At 42.4% G+C, this 25,036-nt stretch overlaps 1 protein-coding gene across 2 annotated transcripts in view; it reads right to left on the minus strand.

Moving 5' to 3' along the window:
* Nucleotides 1-13,558: 13,558 nt before the first annotated feature.
* The window catches only part of FAM91A1 (family with sequence similarity 91 member A1), a 55,141-nt gene continuing 43,663 nt past the window's right edge, over nucleotides 13,559-25,036 (minus strand). The window contains exon 24 of one of the 2 annotated variants that reach the window (XM_054018268.1): nucleotides 13,559-17,095. In XM_054018268.1, coding sequence (XP_053874243.1) covers nucleotides 16,904-17,095 — 192 coding nt within the window. In that variant the 3' untranslated portion in view covers nucleotides 13,559-16,903. Of the gene's footprint in view, nucleotides 17,096-23,266; nucleotides 23,554-25,036 lie in introns of those variants that run through there. The other variant, XM_054018269.1, reaches the window with a different exon arrangement.

Raw genomic sequence — 25,036 nt, forward strand, 5'->3', positions numbered from 1 at the left:
GTCCTTGTTATGACCACGCTAATGGCCTTAAATTTCACCAAATCTTGCTATACATTTTGCTGCAGAGCTGCCTCATTACTCTGCCTCCAAGCTCAACGCCGTGCTGGTTAATTATGATTAGCTATTAAACATTGCGTGGCCCAACTGGAATGGAGAGTCAACACAGAATGTAGCATCATCATGCTCCTCTTCAGTGCCAAGCCTTCCCTCCTGGAAGGACAGTGGCCCACCAGGGAACATTTTTGACACAAAAGAGCTGGCTTTGCAAATGAAGTCAGTCCCTCTCCTCTGAAAGCTCCCCACTAGCACCAAGTCTTACATTTATCCCACAAAAGCATGTCATGTCTGTGCATCTACACTTGAATTGTTAGCTGAGATTTAACAAATTAACCATCACACCTGTAAATTCTAGCACAGACTATAAACAATGAATAGATTATAAAGGCAGAAGGGACCACAGTGATCATCTAATCTGACCGCCTGTGTAGCACAGTCCAATGGAACTTGTTTGAATAATTTTCTGTTTGAACTGAAGCAGATCTTTTAGGAAAACATCTGATCTTGAGTTAAAAATTGCCAGTGATGGGGAATCCACCACAGCCCTTGATAAATTGTATCAATGGTCAATTACCCTCACTGTTAAAAATTTGCACCTTATTTCTAGTTTGAATTTGTTGAGCTTTAACTTCCAGCGAGTGGATCTGGTTATGCCTTTGTCTGCTGGACTGAAGATCCCATTCCTATTTTAGCAACAAGCATTAATGTCCTGTCTACATTAGAATTTACAATTTTAACACACAAGTACATTTTGGGTGTAGACATACCCTAAGCATGTCTCTATCTATACTAGGTACTTATATGACCCCAATTACTCTAGTGTCTTTAGTGTATTTACCCTCTGTGAGCAGGGGCGGCTATATGTATTTTGCTGCCCCAAGCACAGCAGTCAGGCGGCTTTCGGTGGCATGCCTGCGGGATGTCTGCTGGTAACGTGGATTCGGCGGCATGCCTGTGGGAGGTCCGCCAGTCCCGGGCCGAATTGCCGCCGAAGCCACGGGACTGGCGGATCTCCCGCAGGCATGCCGCTGAAGGCAGTCTGACTGCCGCCCTCATGGCGACCGGCAGGCCGCCCCCTGCGGCTTGCCACCCTAGGCACGCGCTTAGAGCGCTGGTGCCGGGAGCCGCCCCTGTCTGTGAGGTAGGGCAGTTCTATTCTTCCATTGTACAAACAGGGAACTGAAAGAAAACTAAGTGACTTGCCCAAGGTCACATAGGACATATGGGGCAGAGCAGGGAATTAAACCTAGGTCTCCCAAATCGTAGGCTAGCATCCTAATCACTGGACCATCCTTCCTCTCCCCCTCACTTGCGCGTACACATACAGCACCCTCCGTCCCCCCAGTGTTCTGCATGTTGCATATGCACTGGCACTCTGTCCTGTCACTGCCTGGGTCCCACTCTGTTGTACCCCTGCCACCCACAGAGTTGTCTCCTTCACCCACCCATGCTCTGTGCCCCCTCACATACTATCCTCCATCCATTCTCTCTGTCTCCCCCTCTTTGGGTCCAGTCTCTCTTATAGGGGTGCATTCCCCCTCCCAGAGCAGTAACTTCCTCCTCCCTGTCAGGAAGCGAGCTGGCACCTGTACTTTCTGCCCCCATTCCACATTGGCTCTTCCTCCCCTCTTCCTGTGCATGCAGCTAGCAGAAGGGAAGCTGGACTCTTCCCTCTGGCCCCTCCTCTGCCTGTCAGCTGATGCAGGGAGTTCTTTCTGCTGCTCACCACAATCCCACAGGAGTGAGGGCTGCGTGCTCTTCATCTGCTGCATGTAGCAGCATTTTGAGGGCTAGGATTGATCTCCCTTGCCCTCCCCTCCTTTCCCCTCTCCCACGGGCTCAAAGCAAAGAGGGAAAAAGCACTCTTGTCCTCTTCTACCTGAAAACCGTAGGGAAATCCCTCTCCATCTAGATCCCTCACCTGTAGTTAGGCCTCTGGTGGCCCATAGAGACCCTGCTGGCCCATAGAAGGATGCAGTTGAAAAGCTTGCAAAGGAGGCCGAAAAAATGTCCATAGGCTTTTGAGAGCTGGCAGCTGGCTGGAGCTGGTTATTTCATCTGCCACTCATCCAAAGAGCATTCACACTGGCCAGTACTGCTGTGCTGGCACTGAGCGTTAGATTCCTAACAGCCAGCAGAAACCTGGGACAGCTCTCATATCTCTGCCTCGTGGCATTCAGGCTTGGCTCCATGCCTAACCCTCTTTCTTCACTTCACTATCTTGCTTTTTTTTTTTTTTTTTGTGAGCTTGAGAAAATTAATGTGGTTACGCTCCAGTCTGAATTTTTTATATACATCTGCTCAGAAAGAACCATAATAATAAACCATATCTGTGTGAACAGGAAGAACACTGAGCCATTCATTTTCTCTTTCTGTTGTTAAAAGTGCCTAAACAATTTTCTGTTTCTTTTCAATTTAATTACAAGTTTTGCTTTGAAATAGATGGACTCTGTCTTGGTGGAAAATCCCTCTTATCTACACTCTTTGAAGTGAACAAAAAAACTGAACAGAACAAATTAGACTTGAGTACAGGCGAGGGTTGCCAACATTGTATTTAAAAAGTACTGGACAGACCTCAGATGTCTCCATTCTTGACTTGAACCTCTGAGGGCAAGTCCCTTTCCCCCCACCCCCATGCTTCCTAGGGTTTCTCTCTCTCCAGTTCCGGATGCTGCAGAGAACCCAGGGCCTCAGATGCTAGGCCAGTAGCCACTGCAACTCCTGTTCTGGTTCTGCTCGGGCGCCAGGAGCTGAGTTGGAGGCTGCAGTTGCTGGTCTTTGCCTGCTGCAGTGCTGTGCACCCTTCTGAGAACATTTGCCGAGACTGTGAGTGGGGAGGGTACACCCCAGGAGCATTGACTCACCTGCCAAAGAGAGTCTCTTTCTGACCCTGGCCATTCTGTGCCACTCCAGGGCACACAGCCCTGTCCACTTGCCCTGCCAGACAGAGCAGGGAAAGCAGACGGGACTGCACTCAAGGGCCGGAGTCAGCAGGGGGCCAGTACTCATGGATGCATCTTTCCATTCCTCTCCAAACCCTGGCCCTTGATCGCCGCCCAGTCTGCTTTCCCTGCACAGCACCAAAGAGCCAGGGTTGGGAGGGGAGTGGAAAAATGCACCTGTGAGTACCGGCCCCCTACTGTTGAAATACAGGCTAAAAGGTATCCCGTACTGATTTAGTACGGAACAGGCAATTTTCTACTTAAATAAGGGACATCCCTTGTAATATGTAACTGTTGGCAACCTTAGGACAGGCATGGGTTTCTTTAGCAGTCACTGGTGTTATGTTATTATGCAGTTTATGTTTCCATTCTTTTTTATGTTTTTCCTAGAGTGGGACTACTAATTGGCTTGCAACATACAAATAATGTGTGAAATCTTTAGAGAACTACGATCACCAGATAATGCAGCCCTCTTATTTCTCTTATCTTCTATTGCATATATTCATTCCAAACAAAAGCTGACGAAAGCACAGCAAACAGAACACACCTGAAAGAGATGTGCAGCAAGATGAAAAGGTGAATTTGTAGACTATGATATCCAAACCGTTGCCTTCTCAGCTGGTTATGCAAATTTAAAAATTACATTTCAGTTCTCAAACGCATTTTGAAACGAAATTAAGGTTTTCAGACTACATAAAATGTGGCTGCCTAGTAACTGTAGAACAAGATATCAAGGAGAGTTTTACACTGAGAAAAGCGAGTGGAGCACCTAAATACAGACAAATCACCAGGCCTAAATCTTCTGGGCTGCTGTTCTATTATAGCACTCAGAAAACAGCTCCTGTGTAGCAAGTCATTCATCCATCCCATAAATGAGCGGCAAGCTGTCATTGAAAGCTTAAAAGTAGGAAATAGAATTTCACCTAAATACCTTTGAGACTCTGGGCCTACAATCCCAATCTCATAAACGCTCTCTTGTGTAAGTAACCCTTACCAACCCAGCCAGAAGCTTGCAAGAACAGGCCCTGGTTTCTTGCCATATTTATAATCTTTAAATATAAGCACATTTTTGAGTAATTAAAGTGCAGCCAAACCCATCTTGAAGTATTTGAAGTTTTCTTGAGCCCTAAATGTCAATAAAAACTGATCCGCTATTTTAAAAAGTCTGCTATTAAAATGACATTCCTTTGTTTAGACTCGGTGGGCCACAATTTAGCCCAAAGCAAATTTTAAACTGATGAGATACTGTAAGAATCCATAAGGGCTTGTTTACCTGGGGAAATTGACTGGCATCGCTACAGTGGAATAATTATTCCACTAAAGCGATGTGGGCATAACTCCCCCTGGTGGACACACTATTCCAGAATTATTCCTCTGTAGCAATGCTGGTCAATTTCCCCATGTAGACAAACCCTAAGAAATTAGGCTTTGAAAGGCAATGCTTGCAGTACCTTCATTTTAGTAGCACAAACACAGCACTATAGTTAAAAGGCTTTAGGAGATTAAAACAATTACTAGAGCTTTTTTTAAATCTGTAAACTCTAATGCTAATACTTCAATAGCTTTCACAAAGATGTGGGGGTTTTTTGTACACAAAGGAAAGGATATAGACTGCAGCTGTCACAAATAGCTTTGTAGCTCTGAACGGCACAATAACGAATGCATATGTTTATACAATATACAATCTTCTTAAAGAATCACCATAATTCTAATGTAGTTATTAGTCCTTTTTGCTTCCTGGCTGGCTGGTTAAATATAATACATATCTTTGCAGCAAGATTATAAAATTTCCAATATGTACAAGTGCAGTTTGAGATTCTTTTAAGCTCCATCCGTTTTTGTATAGCACAGTAAAGGCAACCCGGTAAGAGACAAAGTGTGCTGCATGTACTGTGAAAAATACAGCAAAATGAAAGGTAAATGCAACTTTTGTTAGAACATGTAGCTCTGCCACTTTCATTAAAAACATACTTTTATGGAATTGCTATTTCACCACAAAACAGCTCTAAGGAGCAAGTTTCTGTATGTGACGGCTCAATGCTAAGAGACTGCCTTTGGCTCATGCATTTCTGATCTTCAGCAAGCAGAAATGTATTATGGACAGCAACACATTATTGCGTACATCAAACATTTCCCCAGTGTTCAGCACACAAACTGATCGGTGACGCCAAAATTATGTATCCTCTTTTTAGAAATACACCGAGTATTATTTATGTATTCAGCTCTTGCTAAACTGATACTTCAAATATTTATAGACAAGCTGGTGTGGATATTTTAGTGCAGGCAAATGGAAATATATTAGAAATAATTTTAAAAATCCTTCTTACTGAGTCCGTATCTTTTTTTCTTGAGGTCTAACAAGATACATATTTCAAGATGTGTATCTCTCCCTCCACCCCGCAACACTAGCCGTAACCTGACAATGTGTTACCATGAATACATCATACAGAAAAGCAGGAGTCCTTTTGAAAGCATAGCCCATGACCAAGGTACACAGTTATCAAACTGCCTATTTATAGACTAGACAGAGCAGCCAATTGTTACCTCCTATCAGGTCTCATTTACAAGCCAGTAGAAACTCTTGCAGCGATGCAGATGCGCCACGGTAAGCACCCTAATGTAACTCCTCTAAGCTGACAGGAGAGAGCTCTCCCATCAACTTAACTCCTGCCCCGCAAGCGTGGTAGCTATGCCAGCCGTAGAAGCTCTCCTGCTGACATAGCGCTGTGCACACCAGTGCTTAGGTTGGTGTAACTTATGTCTCTGGGGGAGGAGCTTTTTCACACCCCTGAGCAACGTAAGTTATACCACAGTAACTGCTAGTGTACACATAGCCAAATACTTGTATCTTTGGATTTGTGGTATGCCCTGTACCTACCCCCTACACATGAGACTAATCAGCTCCTTGTAGCCTTAGGCTATGTCTACACTGCACTTTTGTCGGTCAGGAGTGTGAAAAAACACACCCTTAACTGACAAAAGTTCTACCGACAAAAAGTGCCAGTGTGGACTGCACTTTGTCGGCAGGAAACCCTCTCCGACCAACAAAGCTACCCCCCGCTTGTTGGGGGTGGTTTTATTTTGCCAGCAGGAGAACTCTCTCTCCGCTTTAAGGTACACAGTGTAGACATAGCTAAGAGTATGCCAGGGCATGTCTACACTTACCTCCGGAGCGATCGATCCAGCGGGGGTCGATTTATCGCGTCTAGTGAAGATGCGATAAATCGACTGCCAAGCGCTCTCCTATGGACTCCGGTACTCCACCCGATGAGAAGCATAGGCGGAGTCGACGGGGGAGCATCAGCAGTCGACCTACCGCAGTGAAGACACTGCGATAAGTAGATCTAAGTACGTCGACTTCAGCTATGTTATTCACATCGCTGAAGTTGCGAAACTTAGATCGATCCCCTCTCCCCCTCAGTGTAGACCAGGCCCTGCCAGTAAAGAAACTGGAGTGACAAATCCAGAGTCGAGTTCATGTGAACCAAGAAGTTAAGGTCTTTAGAGAAATACCAACAACAGAGAGGTAATTCTTTTACAGATGTGAAATGGAAAGAGTTTATAAGAGAAGAGATACAGCCTTCTTGGCTATATCTTTTAGGCTCAATTTGTTCCAGCTAACATCGAAGTTTGATATTTTACAAAATAGCATTTATTAGGTTCAAGAAGTGAAGAAACTGAAGTAGGGTTTTTAAAGTAAAACAAATATAGATCATGTGGAGGCTAATTTTTGTATCTTTCCTTACTTTTAGACACTCCTTCATTGTCTGGTAATTCCTGGTACATGCTGCTAGGGATTCAAAGAAAAGAAGGAGCATCTTTGAGGAGTACTCCTGCCTAATGTAAGAAGTGACTGAAGTGACCCATAAATCTAAGAGATAAGCCTTCAATTTTAATGCATAAACTCAACCCAAAAGACATCTGCAGACTATCTTACCCAGAAGGAATATAATTATTTATATTTTGTGGTGCTTCACTCATTATAACTCAGGATAGATTAGTTGCTGGGTTTTTCTGGTACATGCGAGCCTGGAAGCAAACATAAATAGTGCTTTAATTTTGGATCATGCCATCTGTTTAATAATGGATCTGGGATACACCTCCTCTGAAGACTCAAGATGGAAACAAAATACCTCCCCACTGAAACATCACCATTTTCATATAACCATAGGAAAAAGCCACCTTCAACTTCATAAACAAAACCCTCCATTCAGTCCCTTTGAACAATACATTCCGAGAAGTCCTACAAGCAGCTATCCAGGAAGAATGCAAAAGAGGTCTCCAGCAAAGAGCAAGAGCGTAGCATTATTAGATTTCTTATCCAAAGAAAGAAACAATCAAGAAACTGCTTATAAAGAAGTCAAGCTAGTGATAATTTTCTGTGTTGCTTTATCAATGTATGCCAAGTAAAAGGCCAATGGAGGCCTGGCCAGATGGGAAGGATCTATGGTAAATCAAAAAGATTAAGAATGCAGAGACAATCCAAGCAGATTTCTAGCCACAATGATCAGTGCCAAAGAATACAGTACAACAGGCAACCCGCAACAGAAGCAAAGCCATAAAGAGTGTGTCATTCAGACAATCCTATTAAACCCCGAACTCTGAACAATATAATTCACTCAGAGCAAGACTGATCACTTCACCAGTGGCTTGCTTCTTAGTCTATTGCCCTTGGGTCATATAGAATCGGTGGATAAACTAATAATATTACAAGCCTGGTAAAACTGCTGCAGGTGGATACCTTGTGGCTTCCATGGGTGGTGCCTAAGCACATGCAGTAGCTGTAGCCATGGAGGAGGAGGAGCTTCACAGGAGATGGAAACCTATGAGCTGGCTACTTCCCTCCCCTGGAGAGCTGGAGCTGTTTCCAGCTGCCTAGTTCTCCTCATCTAGCTACAGGCAGGTCCCTGTGGCAGCCTTTCTTCGTGGCCCTTTTCTTATAGATTCATCAATCCCAAGGCCAGAAGGGACCATTGTGACCATCCAGTCTCACCTCCTGTACAGCACAGGCCATAGAACTTCCCAAAATAATTTCTAGAGCAGATATTTTAGAGAAACATCCAATTGGAGTTTAAAAATGGTCAGCCAGGGACAACCCACCACAAGCCTTTATAAGTGGTTTCAGTGGTTAATTACGCTCACTGTTAGAAAGTTTCACCATATTTCCAGTCTGAATTTGTCTAACTTGAACTTCTAGCCATTGGGTCATGTTATACCTGTCTCTGCTAGACTGAAGAGCCCATTATTAAACATTTGTTCCCCGTGAAGATACTTATAGACTGTAATCAAGATACCCCTTATCCATCTCTTTGTCAAGCTCTTTAGCACACCTGCTGGCTCCATGCAGTTCAGTGCAGGAGGCGGGCGGAAACAGTAGGGCTGGGAGGAGAAGCAGCTGCAAAGTCCTGCAGAGAGAGGGGTAGGCAGCACAACATTAGCTTTCTTCTAGTCTTCTGAAACTTCCCCAGTGCTCCAAGACTTATTGAAAATAAACATTAGTTGTCCAGCAAACTCCTCGGCCAGCTCTTTTAAAATTCTAGGATACAAGTTATCTGGGCCTGCTGATTTAAAAATGCCTAACTCTAGTAGCTTCTGTTTAACATCCTCCAGAGATGTTAGCAGAATGGAAAGTGTTATCACTATCATATGGTGTGATTATATCATCTGTTTCTCCCCACCAAGTACAGAAAATAAATATGTATTGACCACTTCTGCCTTTTCTGCATTATTATTGATAATTCTACCATTTCCATCTTGTAATGGACTCATACCATTGTCAGGATTCTTTTTGTTTCTAAAACTCCTCCTTATTGTCTAACTCTATTAGCCATAGGTTTCTCCTAGAAACAGCCAGGCTTGTGAAGAGAGTCTAGAATGAGGTTTGGCTGTGTTATTATTTTCATTAATAATTAAGACAGCTGGTTGGGAATTTTTTGACTAAATGCTTTTTTCCTTCAGCAAATGCATATTCATCAAAATTGAAACTTTTCATGCAAAAGGATCTGTTTTGACTAAACTTTCATTGCCTGATTCAGACCAGGGACTTGAAGCTGGAAGTGAGGGCCCTAACCACCAAGCTATTGGACAGTCTAGGGGTGAGCTCTCTCAGTTTTGCCTGTTGAAGCTGCTCCACTTTGTATAAACAATTAAATATTCTTTGGACCATCATCTCTGTTGCCATCTTTTTCACCAAGCTCACCTCCATCACTGACATCAGCTCCACCACCATCCTCACTGTCATCCCTACCTCCATCATTCACCTCATCGCTGTCGTTAGCTCCATTGCTATCAGTTCCCTTGCCAGCTCTATCGCCCTCCTTGGTGCTCTCCAGGGCTCTGCCTGGGCTCTGTTACTGCCATTGAATCTCTGGGCACCATCATTGCTGACCTGGGCAATGCCACAGTCATCAGTTCTTTGGTCACACCCATCATCTGCCTCTTGGTCACCATCATCCTGGCTTTACTGTCAGCCCCATCAACAGATCTTTTCACCACTACCATCATCAACTCATTCACCTCCCTTGTCACTTCCATCCTGGGCTCTGTTGCCATCTACTCCCTGATTGTCACTGTTGTCCCAGGCTCTGCTGCCATCATTGGCTCCCTCATCAGAGCTGTCTTGGAACATTCTCGGCTCCACCACGGTCATCAGCTTCCTGGTTATCCCTGTCATTGGCTCTTCACCTCCCTCATCGATTCCGTCCTGGCCTCCATTGCCATCCTCATCACCTCCATCCTGGGTTCTGTCACCTCCCTCCTCAGCCCCACTGCAGTCCTTGTCATCATCATTGGCTCCATCACCATTGTGCACTCTTGTTGCCACCGTTCTGCTCTCCACTACTATTGCTGGCTCCCTCTCTGTTGCCATCCTAATCTTCACCATCAGCTTCTTGGCCATGGCCATTGTTGACTTCCTCCCAGTCCTCATCATTGCCCGGGTTCCACTGCCATCCTTGGTTCTGATGCCTCCCGCCTGGGTTCCATTGCCATGTCACCACTATCATACTATAAAATATGTTGCTGCCACTATCATCAACTCCCAGGTCACTTCTGTCTTGGTCACTTCTGTCTTGGACTCCACCCCTGTCCTTGTCATTGCCATCATAGGTTTCCTAGTCACTACCATCATGGGCTCCCTTATCACTATTGTCACTGGTTCTGTCACCTCCCCCATTGCCATCCTCACTGCCATCTAAGCCAACAGACACCACAGTGCACTGATAATTAGAGCTGGGAAAAAATTTTCAAACAGTTCATTTGCCCAAAAAATGTAGTTTTGGTCAATCCAAAACAACTTGTGAATTTGAAAGGCTTTTGGCCATTCACAAAATGGCCAAAGGAGGAGGTGGTGGTAACCTGCTCCCCCTACTCCCACCTCCTATAATGTTTAGCCCAGTGATTAGGACCCTCATCCGGGACACAGAAGACCTAGGTTGGAATTCCTGCTCTGGAACAGACCCAAAAATGGACTTTCAATTCACAAAAAATTCCAAAAAAAAAAAATCAGATTCAGTTCAACCCAAACTAGATCTTTTTAACTGCCACCAAACCAAAAAAATCAGTTATTTGTCTAGCTGTACTGGTAATGTTTATTAATACAGCTGATCTAATACTATTTAGTTGAACAATGTATTTGATGAACGTCATCATTCAAATAAAATATCTGACAAAAATGTGTTGTTATTCAACCAGTTTTTTTACTTTTAAATTATATTCCAAAAATAATGTTTTATTCGTCAAATAGCTTTGATAAATTATTCACTAGTCAAAGAGCTACAGTTCTATTTGGCCTTTGGGAAATTCATTTAGGGCCGAATCCTGCCCTACCCAAATCACCCAATTGGGTCCTGCTTAAATCATGAAACTTGAGCTTTCTTAAAGACTTGCAAAAAGATAAAGTTAGATGCTATGCATTTATAAAGTGTTTGCAAAGTTAAAATTATAAGAGTTACATTGAAATCAATAGGTGTTGAGGGTTATTTTTAGGAGCAGCATAAAAGAGAAAATTCTAAAAATCCCAATGTTAGCTACCATGAATTATCATGGAATTCTTTCCCCTTCTGTACCCTACTAAAAAAAAAAAAAAAAAAACCCTTCTATCCTTGTAGTTTACACTGACTTTGGTAAATTCATTTAGGGCCTGAAGCCTATGTTATCCAGATCACCCACTGATTTCAGTCTAGTAGAAGAGGACAATTCCCAGCTGGTTAAGCCTATAAAACTTGATAGTTTTGAATAGATTTGAACAAACTTCTAATGTGTAGGACCTCTTGGCCTTTAACAGTTCACTATGGGATTAAATGAGTCTGCAGGATGTACAATAGCGAATAGATGAATGCTTGACATATGCAATACATAGAATGTGCAAATTTATTTGGTGTTTTATTCTTTTACTTCGTGAAGAGTGGTAAAGTGAAGAGATTTAATGTGAACAGACCTAGAACTAGTGTTTCTCTTCATTTCTGATTTTTTTTTTTTTTTGCTTGTTTCTTTGTAATTGCCATTATGCTATAAACCAGAGTTCAGAAAGGATCAAAGAGGATTACTTTAAGGAAGCAGGAATCTCATGTCTCTTCTTCCATAACTAAGCAAAAGGTCAAAAGCTTTCCTATATTCAAGAACACAGGTCAACTTTCTAAAAGTCAAATACCAGCCTGAGCTTTCTGGAAGGGTTTGCAACTGGATTCAAATACCAGAATGCTGAGATTCTAGATAGTTACCTATTGGCCTGAATCAGCACTCCAAAAAAAGATTCACACCTGGATACTTAGTTGTGTAGCAATTTCAACATTTGGTATTATCCCCTTAATTTTAAGTATGAAGTGAAGTAAGTGGGAGTTGTGACAGTGTACCCCATAAGGCTTTATGGGGAGGGGGTGCTTATAAATGTATGGATAACATAACTGGAATATGTTTTGTGCTGCCTGTGCCATGTAACATATCTCCGTAAGGGTTATGATCTACTATATCTATTCATCCTATTTGTACGTATATATCATTTTCTACTCGAGCTTAAGAATATGGGCTGTATGCTTGCCTGATTTCTAAGTAAGCTTTGTGAGGCATTTGGTCAGCTTCTTTAGGAAGGAATTTGCCAGGTTAAGTACCTGATCAGGAGACACTTAGGGAACAATGCATCTTGGAATGCTCCAATCCACATGAGAAGTCTTCCTGGAGACATGCAAGATGCCATGTGGACAATGGCGTCGGCCTGCAAAGACTGAGTCATGCAGGGGCATGTGACTTGCCCAGGTGACTCCAAAACTCCATCTTAGAGCTGGGCTTTGCATAGGAGGGAGGAGGGGGGTCTCCACCCACAAGAGAGAGTCTACTTAAACCTGTGGGAGACCCCTCCAGGTTGTCTTCAGCTGGCTAAAGAAGGAGCCTCTCCACCCCCCCCAGGATACTTGAAGGAGACTGAAACAAAGGACAGTAACTACAGGGGGTGTGAGTGATTGCTGGACCCAGGCTAAAAGGAGCTTAGCCTGTAAAAGGGAGCACTCTGGAACTGGTGAGGAAATTATCTGTATTCAGTTTGATTAGGCATAGATCTGCGCATTTTATTTTATTTTGCTTGGTGACGTACTTTGTTCTGTCTGTTACTACTTTGAACCACTTAAATCCTACTGTCTGTATTTAATAAAATCACTTTCTATTTAGTAATTCACTCAGAGTATGTATTAATACCTGGGGGAGCAAACAACTGTGCATATCTCTCTATCAGTGTTATAGAAGGCGAACAATTTATGAGTTTGCCCTGCATAAGCTTTATGCAGGGTAAAATGGATTTATCTGGGTTTAGACCCCATTGGGAGTTGGGCATCTGAGTGCTAAGGACAAGCACACTACTGCGAGCTGTTTTCAGGTAAACTTGCAGCTTTGGGACAGGAGATTCTGACCCTGGATCTGTGTCTGGAGCCAGACGGGAGTGTCTGGCTCAGCAAGACAGGGTGCTGGAGTCCTGAGCTGGCAGGGAAAACAGGAGCAGCGGCAGTCTTTGCACATCAGGTGGCAGCTCCCAAGGGGGTTTCTGTGATCCAACCCGTCACAGGAGTTAAGCATGTTTTTAAGTGCTTTGCTGAGGCCCTGAGTCACCAGGATATTGAAGTATGTGAATAGTCTCATTGCCTAAATTTACACCCATGTGTAAGTGCTTTGCTAATCAGAATCCTAATTTGAGAGCTCAATGATGCCTCGTTAAGTTACTGTCTTTTCTGGGGGCAAATTAATGGAGGATATGGGGCCAAAGCTGGGTCTCAGGAAGTACTCTGGCTCTTAGTGGAAGAATAATGGCTGGATGGGGAGCTACAGGGTGCAATTTTTATGCTCCATGATCATCTCTCTGAAAACCAATGGAGAAGAGGGTTTAGGAGGAAAGATATTGCAATGACTGAACTTATCTTCTGATAAATCTAAATGTTTGAAGATTTTGCTACTTCAAGGGTTGAAGATACTCTGATAACCAATTATAGTAATCCATAATATACTAACGGTGCCTCAGTCCGTAAGTGCCACATTTTACTGCCATGTCCAGAAGAAACACACCTGAAAGGGAAAAGCATTTTGCTGTGTTTTGATCTACAACACATTTTATTTGTAAACATTTGTTACATGTGCCAATAATTTAACTGAACACAAGGTTTTGTACATTTCAATGTATACTATTAACAATGTCATACCAGAAAAAAATCAACTGTATTGAGTTACAGTTGTACTTGAAAACCTTCAGAATACAAACTGTTAGAAACACTGAACAAGAAAAGAAAAAAAGTTTTGAGAACAATGCCAGAGAGAATTTTTGAACTGCTACATGATAGAAACCACAATGAAATCTTGTTAGTTGGCGCCTATATCGCAAGATAAATCCAGCTAAAATACTGCTTAGGTTGACCGAACTATTCTGAAATCACAAAACAAACCACTTTTTTCTTTAACTTAATAGACTTCTTGGAAGGTAGATGCCTAAAATAAATTTAAAATATTATGAACTTGATTTTCCACAATTAATAAATCATTTGAAGAAAAAAAATCATATTGTCTTTATTCTTAATAACAATATAAAAAGATTATTTTGGTTTGAATGGAGGTCTTGCCGTTGTTTACACCGCATTTAAAACAAAATGTTGTACTTTGAATAAAGCATCTGGACCATACCCAGTATTACAGTTGCAGTTGAGTTTATGGTATTTTAAGGTCTTTCTTTGGTAGTCACCTATTCAGTAAAATTTCCAAGCCTGTGTGTCTATAGTTAGGTTCCTAAATCCATCTTAAAGCACCTAAATAAGAGTAGCTTGATTTTGAAAAGCTGCCAAGTACTTGCAGATCTTATTGTTAACATTCAGATTTGTAGGTATTTAGCAATTCTGCAAATCAGGCTACTTTTATTTAGAAGCCTAACTTTAGGCATCCAAGCCAATAATAGTGAACAATTAAAAACAAAATTTTAAAAAAATTAATTTTGAGGTTGCAGATGATAGACTTTTACATGAGCTACCATAATTGTACATATCTGTATATACACAATGTACAGGTGACAGCCGATATAAAGTATGTTGCTAGCTAACCTACGAAAGCTCACTGCAGTATTTTAAATAATGCCTACAATACTGAAAAAGTAAAGCATCACCTTCAGTATAGGTCCCTCCACTGTGTTAGACCGTGGATTAATGTCTCTTCATGTAGGATAATAATTCTCAGACACATCAGACTTTGGTCTGCTTTCTATGCTATTTCCCCCCTTACTAATATCAATAAAGAACATGTAGCATACCTATTTTTTTCTTTTTAATTTCCTTTGAAGGCAATAAGACAACCAGTATCAATTTTAAAATATGAACAATTTGTCCACTTCCAATAAAAAAAGTCAACCTTTTTTATTGTAGTGTACACACTAATCAACACATGAAGTCAAGCTCTATAATATGTGCAGAATAAGCAAGTTCAACTGCTATTGGTAAAATATAAAGGGGGAAGAGACAAACTTGAGAAGAGCATTGCACTGATCATGCTGAAGTACTTACAACTTCCAGTTTTCAGCCGGAGAGAAAGCGACACATTCACACTTAATAGGAATGTTAACCAAGTGAGAAATAAGGAAATAATCGAAGATTCCATTCTAATTCAAATCACTGTTCCATCACATTAGGGTGCTTTTTTTTATTTCTTTTAAAACATATATCACATCAAATATTTTCTTCTTACCCTCTTATCAAACAAATACAAAAACTGAACATTACTACATTTATCATGTACAATTTCCAGCACTGCACATTGCACAGGTTCTTGGTCCAATAATTGCTTAACTGCAGGCAGGTGCTGACAGCGTGGTTCAATTTCATTTTAAAGATTGTTTACTGGAATTCATTCATATACTAAAAGTCATCAGAAATTTTTAGACACTAATCTTCAAAATATTTTACATGCTTGTTGTTTTCCTAGTGTGCTTAACTGGATACGATGTATTTAAACTGGCAGGAAACCACCTTGCAGAGTTAGTATAAACTAAAATGAAGTAATACTGCACAAATTCCTCCCACCTCTAGGGGGGAAGCCTTCTAAACCTAGAAATGATTAACGTTTATACTGGTCATGAGTAGTTGATGGCTTAAGGAAAATTTAAAAGAATTATTTAAAGAAATACATCTGCCTAAAGATTTTCTGCACTTTTTTTCTGCATTTTTCTTTATTGAGGACACCCACATAAAAACCAAAAGCTTTGTTCTTTTAGTGTTAAGTCTTCTCTGACTGTTTATTCTATTCTGCCATTCAAATTTTTGGTTTGTGACACTCTTTTCTACAGCGACATTACAAACATAAACAAACAGCTTCCGGTGAGGAATAAGTGACAGAAGGAAAGACAAGGTGGGTGAGGTAATATCTTTTATTGGAGCAACTTTTGTTCGTGAGACACACAAGCTTTCAAGCTTACACAGTGCTCTTCTTCAGGTCTATTCTGTGAAAGCTCAAACCCTTGTGTCTCTCATCAACAGAAGTTGTTCCAATGAAAGATATTACCTCACCCACCTTGTCTCTCTAATATCCTGGGACCAACAAGACCCCAACAACACTGCATATGAGAGAAGCAAACATGCTTAAGGCGCAAAGATCCTAGTTTTATGTAAGTGCTCCAATAAAACAATGGACAAGAGAAATACACTATTATATATGTAAACAGCTTTCTAGGAACAGAGGGAACCAAATTAATCCCTGGTGCAATTCCATTGCTCTCCATGAAGTTACACCAAGGATGAAATTGACCCAATCTTTTTCCAAGATTTCCTAGAGGCATCAGCAGAATTTTATGTCTTCAAAACTTAAGACCTCATAGAAAGTGTCAATTCATTATTGTTATGTTGATTTACCAAACCAAACCTTCATTATCATCAGGCTGATCTACATAATATACAGACATTGGCAACAATTCTTAATGCCCCATAATACCACCTTGATAAAGGATTTTTACTATTTGAACACTACTGAGCCTTTCCAGAGCCAAATTTCTTACCTATAAACAGAATTCAGTAATAAAATACAAAACTAAACAGGATTTATATGTCTGAGCAACGAACATATAAAATTACTATTGCAATTTTGTGGTGACAGCATAGAAATTTAACAATAATCAGAAAGCCTAAAAAGGGTGTGTTTAGAATTATAAAAGAAATAGCGATTATCTCAAGATACAAATATAGTGCTGATAGCGTAAGATCTTTCTGTTGCAGCCAACGAATAACAAGTTGTATACAGTGTGTTTCCCCAGTACTGCAACACAACACACTTAAAAACACTACTTTAATATGGGTTATGCTGCAGCAGCAAAACACTTCTTAGTGGTCTGCAGTATAAATTAATCGTAATAGACAAAGAAAAAAGGCATTAAGTGAGCAGTGCATGGTGAAACCAAATTATTTGATTTGTTCTTTAAGTACGTTTGCAATAAGAACTGGGGACGGGGATTGTCCATTCCATTCGGATAACATGCCTTCTTTGAACATTAGATTCTTGGCAGGAAGTGGAACACCTATGTCTGCAGAAGTAGGTTGTGAAAAGAAACTTGAACTGGTGTCAGAGAGCAGATCCAGTGTTGAAATACCTTCCTAAAGACAAAGGGAAAAATACAATGTTTTTAAATAGAAACAAAGGACCAACAAGGGTGCTTTAGTACTAACTGGAGTTCTATTGACTCATTTAAGCCACACATCTGGAGGGTCTATGAATGCTACTTTCAGCCACTGAAGTTTTGAATTTTTATATAGGTAAATGCATGCGCCACTGAATGGGTCAGGAGTTACTTGACTCTTCTGCTATGTCTACATACAAACTCTCTTGGGTCCAAAAAGGCTTCTGGAAAAATCCAAAGTGGAATTAAAAAAAACCTCAACCAGAATTCCATTTACTAGTAAGTAACTAGCCACTGAAAACATAGCTGAAGCTGGTGTTTGCCCCAGTGTCAGAGTACAATAATCTTTACAAAATTGTGCTCCCTTCCCAACTTGCATGAAACTTACCTTCAGGCCCATGTGAGCCATCTGACCTGCAAGGAAACATAAGAAAGTCCAAGGAACTGTACTTCTTGGGATTTCTGTATGTTGTTCCTCTGCAAGGCAGACTCTTTCTATTAGTCTCCTACTCTTATCCTTAGGCTCTCTTTTTTTCCCCAGACTGCCATCTACATTGGGAACACCCTCAAAAGAAAGATGATCACCCTCTCTCATTCAAACACCTCTAAACCATTTAGTAATGCTGCTCCATTTCATTAAAATCACTGTGTCTCATCAATCAAGTCATTCTAAGATAGAACCGTCCTTTGTCAGTTTTGCGCCCTTTTACCTGATTTGTATTGGCTATTTAAGACTATACACTCATCAGAGCAGGAACCACGTCATCCTTGATATCTTGTACAAGAAACACATTGTTGGCACTTAAACAACAATGCATGTGTAGATATATTTATTTCTCTCATTCTGGTTAGTGTGAAGAAGTGGTTAGCGTGTGTGTGTGTGTGTGTGTGTGTGTGTGCGGTCACTTCCAGTTTTTCATTCCTGGAATCCTTACCCAAAAGTATTTCATCACCAAATTCTCTAGCACACCCCCACATGTCTTTCAGTGTACGTCCAGACTACCCGCCGTATCGGCGGACAGCGATCGATTTATCGGGGATTGATATATTGCGTCTCGTTAAGACGCGATATATCGCTCCCCGAACGCACTCCCCGTCGACTCCGGAACTCCACCGGAGCGAGCGGCGGTAGCGGAGTCGACGGGGGAGCCACGGCCGTCAATCCCACGCCGTGAGGACAGGAGGTAAGTCGGAATAAGATGTGTCAACTTCAGCTATGGTATTCCCGTAGCTGAAGCTGCGTATCTTACATCAACACCCCCCCCAGTGTAGACCAGGCCTCATTATGTATTATAACTTTATATGATTTCACATGCAATGTATTTTATAAATACAAAATCATTTGTACTTTACATGCCAGATATGTGGATCATTCCACCGATTTCTGATTACACCACTAGATAATCTCCATAATTTAGTACCCCTTTCTAAAAACACACGAAAGCTTATGCCCAAATAAATCTGTTAGTCTTTAAGGTGCCACCAGACTCCTTGTTGTTTTTGTAGATACAGACTAACACGGCTACCCCCTGATACTTACCCCATTCTAGTTCTTGCTAGTTTCCAGTGCTCCTTGCATTTGGATACAAAATTTAGAATGTTAAGATCCTTCATGTTTGGTCTTCGAATTTTATCTTCTGCAATGCTATGTATGTTGGAATTACATCACAGGGCATTTGAATTAAGCAAAAAGCTTCTTCTCTAATGAGTTTAAAGCAGGGCTTGTGTAGGAGTTCAATACTTCTTCAGTCTAAGAAACAGGTATCTAATCCAAATAGGCTTTCTTCACAAAAGGAATTTCAGTGCTCTGAAAATCAAACTCTCCCTTGTCCATCAGCACATTAAGTCAGTTCACTGGTATCAATCTTCTCATATGTGCTACAAGTTCCCAAAGGACCTCAAAGACCACTTGCACTGCTGCCATCTGTGTCGGACTGAGGCTAATTTAATGCACCTAGTTGGAACTACTGTTTGACGCTCCAGGAGGAATCTGCTTCAAGTAGAAATGAAGATTACTTACTTGAGGTTCCTTGGAGTTCTTTCAGGTTGCCTACAATGGCACATGGCCCATCTACGACAACTACTAGCAAATATCTCCAACAGCTGGAGACAACTTTAGATGGGAAGCGCTCTGAGTTACTACAGTGAATTCTTTCCAGGTATCTGGCTGGTGGGTCTCATTGACATGCTCTGAGCCTAACTGATCACCATATTAGGAATCAGGAAGGAATTTCCCCCCAGGTCAGACTGACAGAGACCCTAAGGGTGGGGGACTGCCTTCTGCAGCATGGGGCACAGGTCACTTGCTCGTTTGAACTAGAGTAAATGATGGATTCTCTGTATCTTTAAATCATGATTTGAGGAATTCAGTAACTCAGTCAGAGGTTATGAATCTATTACAGGAATGGGTGGATGAGGTTCTGTGGCCTGCAATGTGCAGGTCAGACTAGATGATCACGATGGTCCCTTCTGACCTTAAAGCCTAGGAGTCTGTGAGATGATTCTGCAGATCCGCATTTATGGATAATGCGCCAACCAGTGCAGCCTAACAGTAGAACCTTCTCCAAGCAGTGCCTGTTAGAGCACACGCGCCCTCTCCTCACCTTTGAATGTTCTGAGGGCGAGGCTATAAAAGGGGGCACTGGCACTTTACTGCCTTAGTTCTTTCTATCGCTGACCCAGAGAAACCAGGATAGGACTCTGAGAAATAGTGTGCGGGATGTGTGAATATGCAGAGTCATCTTGAAGAACTCTGGTTATTAGTAAGTAACCTTAATTTCTCCTTCGAGTGGCTCTGCATAGTCCCACTTATGGATAGTTTGGCAAGCGATGCTGTAAACTCAGGAGGAGGGAACAGAGTCCTAATTAAATAACGACTGAAACACTGCTCTACCAAATCTAGCATCCTCTCTTGAAGCCAAATCCAAGGCATAATGTTTAGTAAACGTACGCACTGACTTCAAGTAGCAGCCTTGCAGATTTCTCCAATAGGAACATGTTTAAGACAAGCCCTGGAACCCTTACAGGAGTGCAAAGGGTCATCAGTCTTGTCTGAGAACAAGGTCCAACCATCAAAGAGCAAATTGATTTAACTAGCTTTGTCATTTTTGTGTAGTTCCTCTTTTTGAAGTTAAATGCTATTGTGGAGGTTTCTTTAGCATTTCCCCCCCTAGCAGGATGTTAAATTTAATTACATTATGATCACTAATACTGAGTGCTTCAGCCATATTCATCTTTTGGATCAGATCCTATGCTCCTGTACTTGTCTAAATCAAGAATTGCCTCTCCCCTTGCAGATTCCAGGACAAAAGCTGCTCCAAGCAGCAGTCATTTATGGTGTCTAGAAATTTTCTTTGCATCCCTTCCTGAGGTGACATATAGACAGTCAATATAAGGATAGCTGAAATCCCCCATTATTATTGTGGTTTTTGCCTCTTCACTGTCACCATCCTGGTCACGTGATCGGTAGTGTATCAGTGCTATACTCTTATTCTTCAAGCACAGAATTTCTATCCATAGAGATTCTATGGTGCAATTTGATTCATTTAAGATTTTTACTATATTTGACTCTGCTTTCTCTCACATATAGTGCCACTCTCTCACCAGCGTGACCTACTCAGTCATTCCTATATATTCCTATACCATGGTATAATGGTGTCTCATTGATTATCCTCATTCCTCCAAGTTTCCATGTTGCCTATTATATCCATCTCCTCATTTAATGCCAGGCACTCTAGTTCACCCATCTCAGTATTTAGACTGCGAGGATTTATATATAAGCACTTCTTACATTTTGTCAATATTCAGTTGCTTACCTTCACGTGTTCTATTTCAACGGGACCCTTACTTTTTATTGTTCCTCACTAGTTCCTACATCCACTTTACCAACGTCTTTCCTATCCTCTTTACTAGGATATAGAGTTTCCCCTTTAATAAATTTATCTCTAAGGGATGTCTCCTCCCCAAATCATGTGCTCCTGTGCACCTGTCAGTTTTCCCCCTGCCCTTAGTTTAAAAAAAAAAAAAAAAAAAAAAAAAAAACCTAAACTTCTCCAACCTTTTTAATTTTACATGACAGCAATCTGCTTCCATCTGGGTTTAGGTGGAGCCCATCCTTCTTGTATAGACTCCTCCTTTCCACAAAAGTTCCCTAGTGTCTAATAAAGGGGTTTAATAAACTTAAAACTGCCCTCACTACACCATTGTCTTCATCCATGCATTGAGACCCTGCAGTTGTGCCTGTATTTCCAGCCCTGAGCATGGAACTGGAAGGATTTCAGAGAATGCTACCATGGAGGTCCTGGACTTTAATTTCTTACCTAGCAGTCTAAATTTGGCTTCCAAAACTTCTCTCCTATCTTTCCCTTTGTCAATGGTACCAATGTGTATCACAGCCACTGGCTCCTCCCCAGTACCACACATAAGTCTGTCTAGAATCATGTGGTTCTCCCAGTCATCACAAACCTAACTATCTATATTTTTAATAATTGAATTGCTATTACCTGGCTGGTCCTAGTAACTCAGGATCTCTCCTTAGGAGGGGTGTCCTCAGTGCAAGAGGATACCAGGACATTCCTTCCAGATGATGTCATAACTAAGGGATTGTTTCCCTTGGCTCCAGCTTGATGTTCTCCTCCACTCAGATTTTCATCCTCCTCAACAGGACAAAGGCTGTCAGATTGGGGGTGGGACTGTTCTACTGTGTCTTGAAAGTCTCCTCTGTGTACTTCCATCTCCCTTAGCTCTTCTAGTTCTGCCACTCTGGCCTCACGCGTCTCTACAGTGCTCCTGAGGCCCATGAACTGCTTGCACTGCACACACAGAAACGCCACTTGCCCACAGGCAGATATTTGTACATGACGCATTCAGTGCAATAAACTGGATCGCCTCCACTCTGCTGCTGGATTTCTGCCTGCATTATATTTACTCTTGCAGGGCTTTTGTTTTTGTTTTTTGGGGGAGAGGGGGGGAGGGAAGGGAGAATTGGCCTAAATTTAGAGTAGGTTTGTTACATGTAGATGCCTGTTATACTCCCTCTCTAAACTCCCGTTTGCTGCTCCTATTCACTAAGTCCTCTGGTCATTTAGGAGCTGGCTTTTGAAACCTCTGTTCTCCCTGAGATGGATTTCCTCTGATCATCTGATAACTCTTGCACACGTCATTTTCTCCCCAGATGAAATTGGTAACAGGCATGACTGCCAGGTAATTAGTCACCCTAATCACTAAAACAAAAAAACAAAAACAAAACCTGACCTTTCCCCCCCTCTCTATTATCTGGAGTCGAAGAGGCTTAACCAGACCTGAATCTATTACTGGCTGCTGCAACCAGCAAGGAATTTGACACAGGTGAGTATGAAAATATGAACACGCCTCATATAGTATTTCAGAGAATTTGTCAGTTTTCTTAAAGATAAGCTGACAAGAAGCAGGTGTAACCCAAACTCCTTTAGCAGGCTGCAAGAAACCTTCCAACATAGGTAAAAACATCCTATTCCTAGAAGGACCACCAAGAACGTCAAATACTGGATGTGACACCACTTCCACAGCAACTGAAGGCAAATTCAAAGTAGATTCCATACGATATACTAATTCATAGACTAGTAAAGCATCCTCAGAAGGAGAAGACACAGAAGCAACACCCACACGCTCATCAGTTGAAAAATTAGGTTCAAATTCTTTACCCACCTAATCATGCTCAAAAAAAGAGGAAGTAACTCCTCATTCTCTTACTCAGAAAGTGTCAGGCACCACCATGTGAGCTGCAGAGAGATCCAGTGGAATCAGATCCAAAGATTCCCCAGAAGACAGATCCTTATTAGTTGGAATATCACTACTTCATCCATACGGAGGATGACTCAAGAACTCTTGCAGCACAGCCCAATAAGTCCTGTCAGCCTCTCCAATAATTGGGACCTGGGAACATATACATAGGATGAGGCAGCAGAAACTGTCCAAGAGGTTGAGGGAATCCATACTTAGGTGGCATGAATATGAACAATTCAGATCTTTTAACTCTCCCTCTATCCTCTTCTAACCATGGATCCAACCTCTATTCCACTACTGATCTCACCAGAGATAGCAACGGCACCGGAGGATGCTTAAAAGCTGAGAAGGATCTGTTTGGCGATCCTCAAGAAGTCTTAGGAGGGAGAGGCAAAGATGGCTCTGTGAAAAGACTCACAATATCTTCCATTTTAAACCTTTTTTCAGGTGAAAGGGATTTAACTCTCGGAACCAATGAAGGCTTCCTCCTTCTTGCTCTGAGCAATCTCTCACTTGGATCCAACGAACAGTCAGATGTCATAATGAGAACATGCCAGCACAATAATAGTCTTCTTCCGATCAGACATTGGCACCAGAGTTAATTCAGGCAATGGTGCTGGTCTGACAGGCTTAGGGATCATCAGCTCTGGAGAGGGGCTCAACTCTGTAATCCTGAAACGTGAAGCCAAATGCAGAACAGACTTAGGTCTCAGAGACTGAACCCCAGAAAACACATCCAAATGAGACGGAACCAATAAATCTGATCCACAACATTTGGCACTGCTGACAGTGACTGACTTCTCCTTCCCTTTTTAATTTGGAACAAACAGCTTAATCATAGGGGCCTTAGCTGTCAATTGAACAGACAGGGCCTTCAACACTCTAGTAGCTTTAACAGGAGGATCGGATGAGATGGTAACAGGAGCCAGAACCGACAGACTTGGGTCTTTTAGGCATCTTATGCCTTACTAAAAGAGGCAGTTGGAGATGAAACAGACCTATTAGCCTTTGGATTAGACGATCTCCCAGAGCCTGATAATTTAGCAGCAAGTGGTTCCTTAAGCAGGAATACCTGCAATCTATGATGCCTCTCCTTACATGCCCTGACTGAGAAAGTCTGACAAACAGAGGATGCAGAAGGAGAATGGCTTTCTAAGAGACACTTAGGGCAGTGGTTCTCAACCAGGGATCTGGGGCCCCCTGGGGGGGCCATGAGTAGGTTTCAGGGGTCCATCAAGCAGGGCCAGCGTTAGACCTGCTGGGCCCAAGGCAGAAAGCCAAAGCCCGACTGCATGGGGCTGATGCCCAGGGTCCTGAGCTCTGCCACCTGGGGCTGAAGCCGAAGTTTAAGCATCATAGCTTTGTGGGGGCCGCTGTGACATGGGACCCCAGGCAATTGCCCTGCTTGCTACCCCCTAATGCCAGCTCTGGCTTTTATATGCAGAGAACCAGTTGTTGTGGCATAGGTGGGCTGTGGAGCAGGAGCAGCGGAAGCGCCCTTAAAGTGGGGGGGCCTCGGCGCCAAAACCGTGGCCCCGTCCCCTCCCCACCCAACCCCTTCTCCCTGAGCCTCCAACCCTTCTCCCCGACCCTCCGCACTACCTCTTCCCCCAAAGCCCCGCTCCCGTGGTTCCTCTTCCCCATCCAAGACCCCACCCCCCGTTTTCTCCTCTTCATCCCCCCTCTCCCGTCCCTCGCCCTTACAGCCAGTAAAAAGTGGGGGGGTCATGGCCCCCCTGTTCCAGCGCCCCTACCGTGAAGTTTTTATAGCATTTGGGGCAGGGGGCACGCTCAGAAAGAAAAAGGTTCAGAATCCCTGACTTAGGGTATGTCTACACAGCCTGCAGCCGCAAGTGTCCCAGCCCAGGTTGATAGACTTGGGCTAGCACGGCTTGTGCTAGCACTCTAAAAATAGCTGTATAGACAGTGCTTTTTACAAACTACAAACACTAACTGTATAAGCTACCACCAACGATTATCTAAGGCACTAGAATAGGAGGGAAAAAACCTGATCCAAAGGACCAGAGCAGTTCATTTCTATCTGGCATAAGTAGCTGGAAGGAACTCAGGCAGTGGTGTGCCCACCGCCCCCTTATTTCACCCCACCCTCTGAATGTTCAAAGATGCTGAGGGGAGGGATAGGAGGAGGCACAGA

This window comes from Malaclemys terrapin, chromosome 2, assembly GCF_027887155.1.
Source record: "Malaclemys terrapin pileata isolate rMalTer1 chromosome 2, rMalTer1.hap1, whole genome shotgun sequence".
NCBI classification, from domain to species: Eukaryota; Metazoa; Chordata; order Testudines; family Emydidae; genus Malaclemys; species Malaclemys terrapin.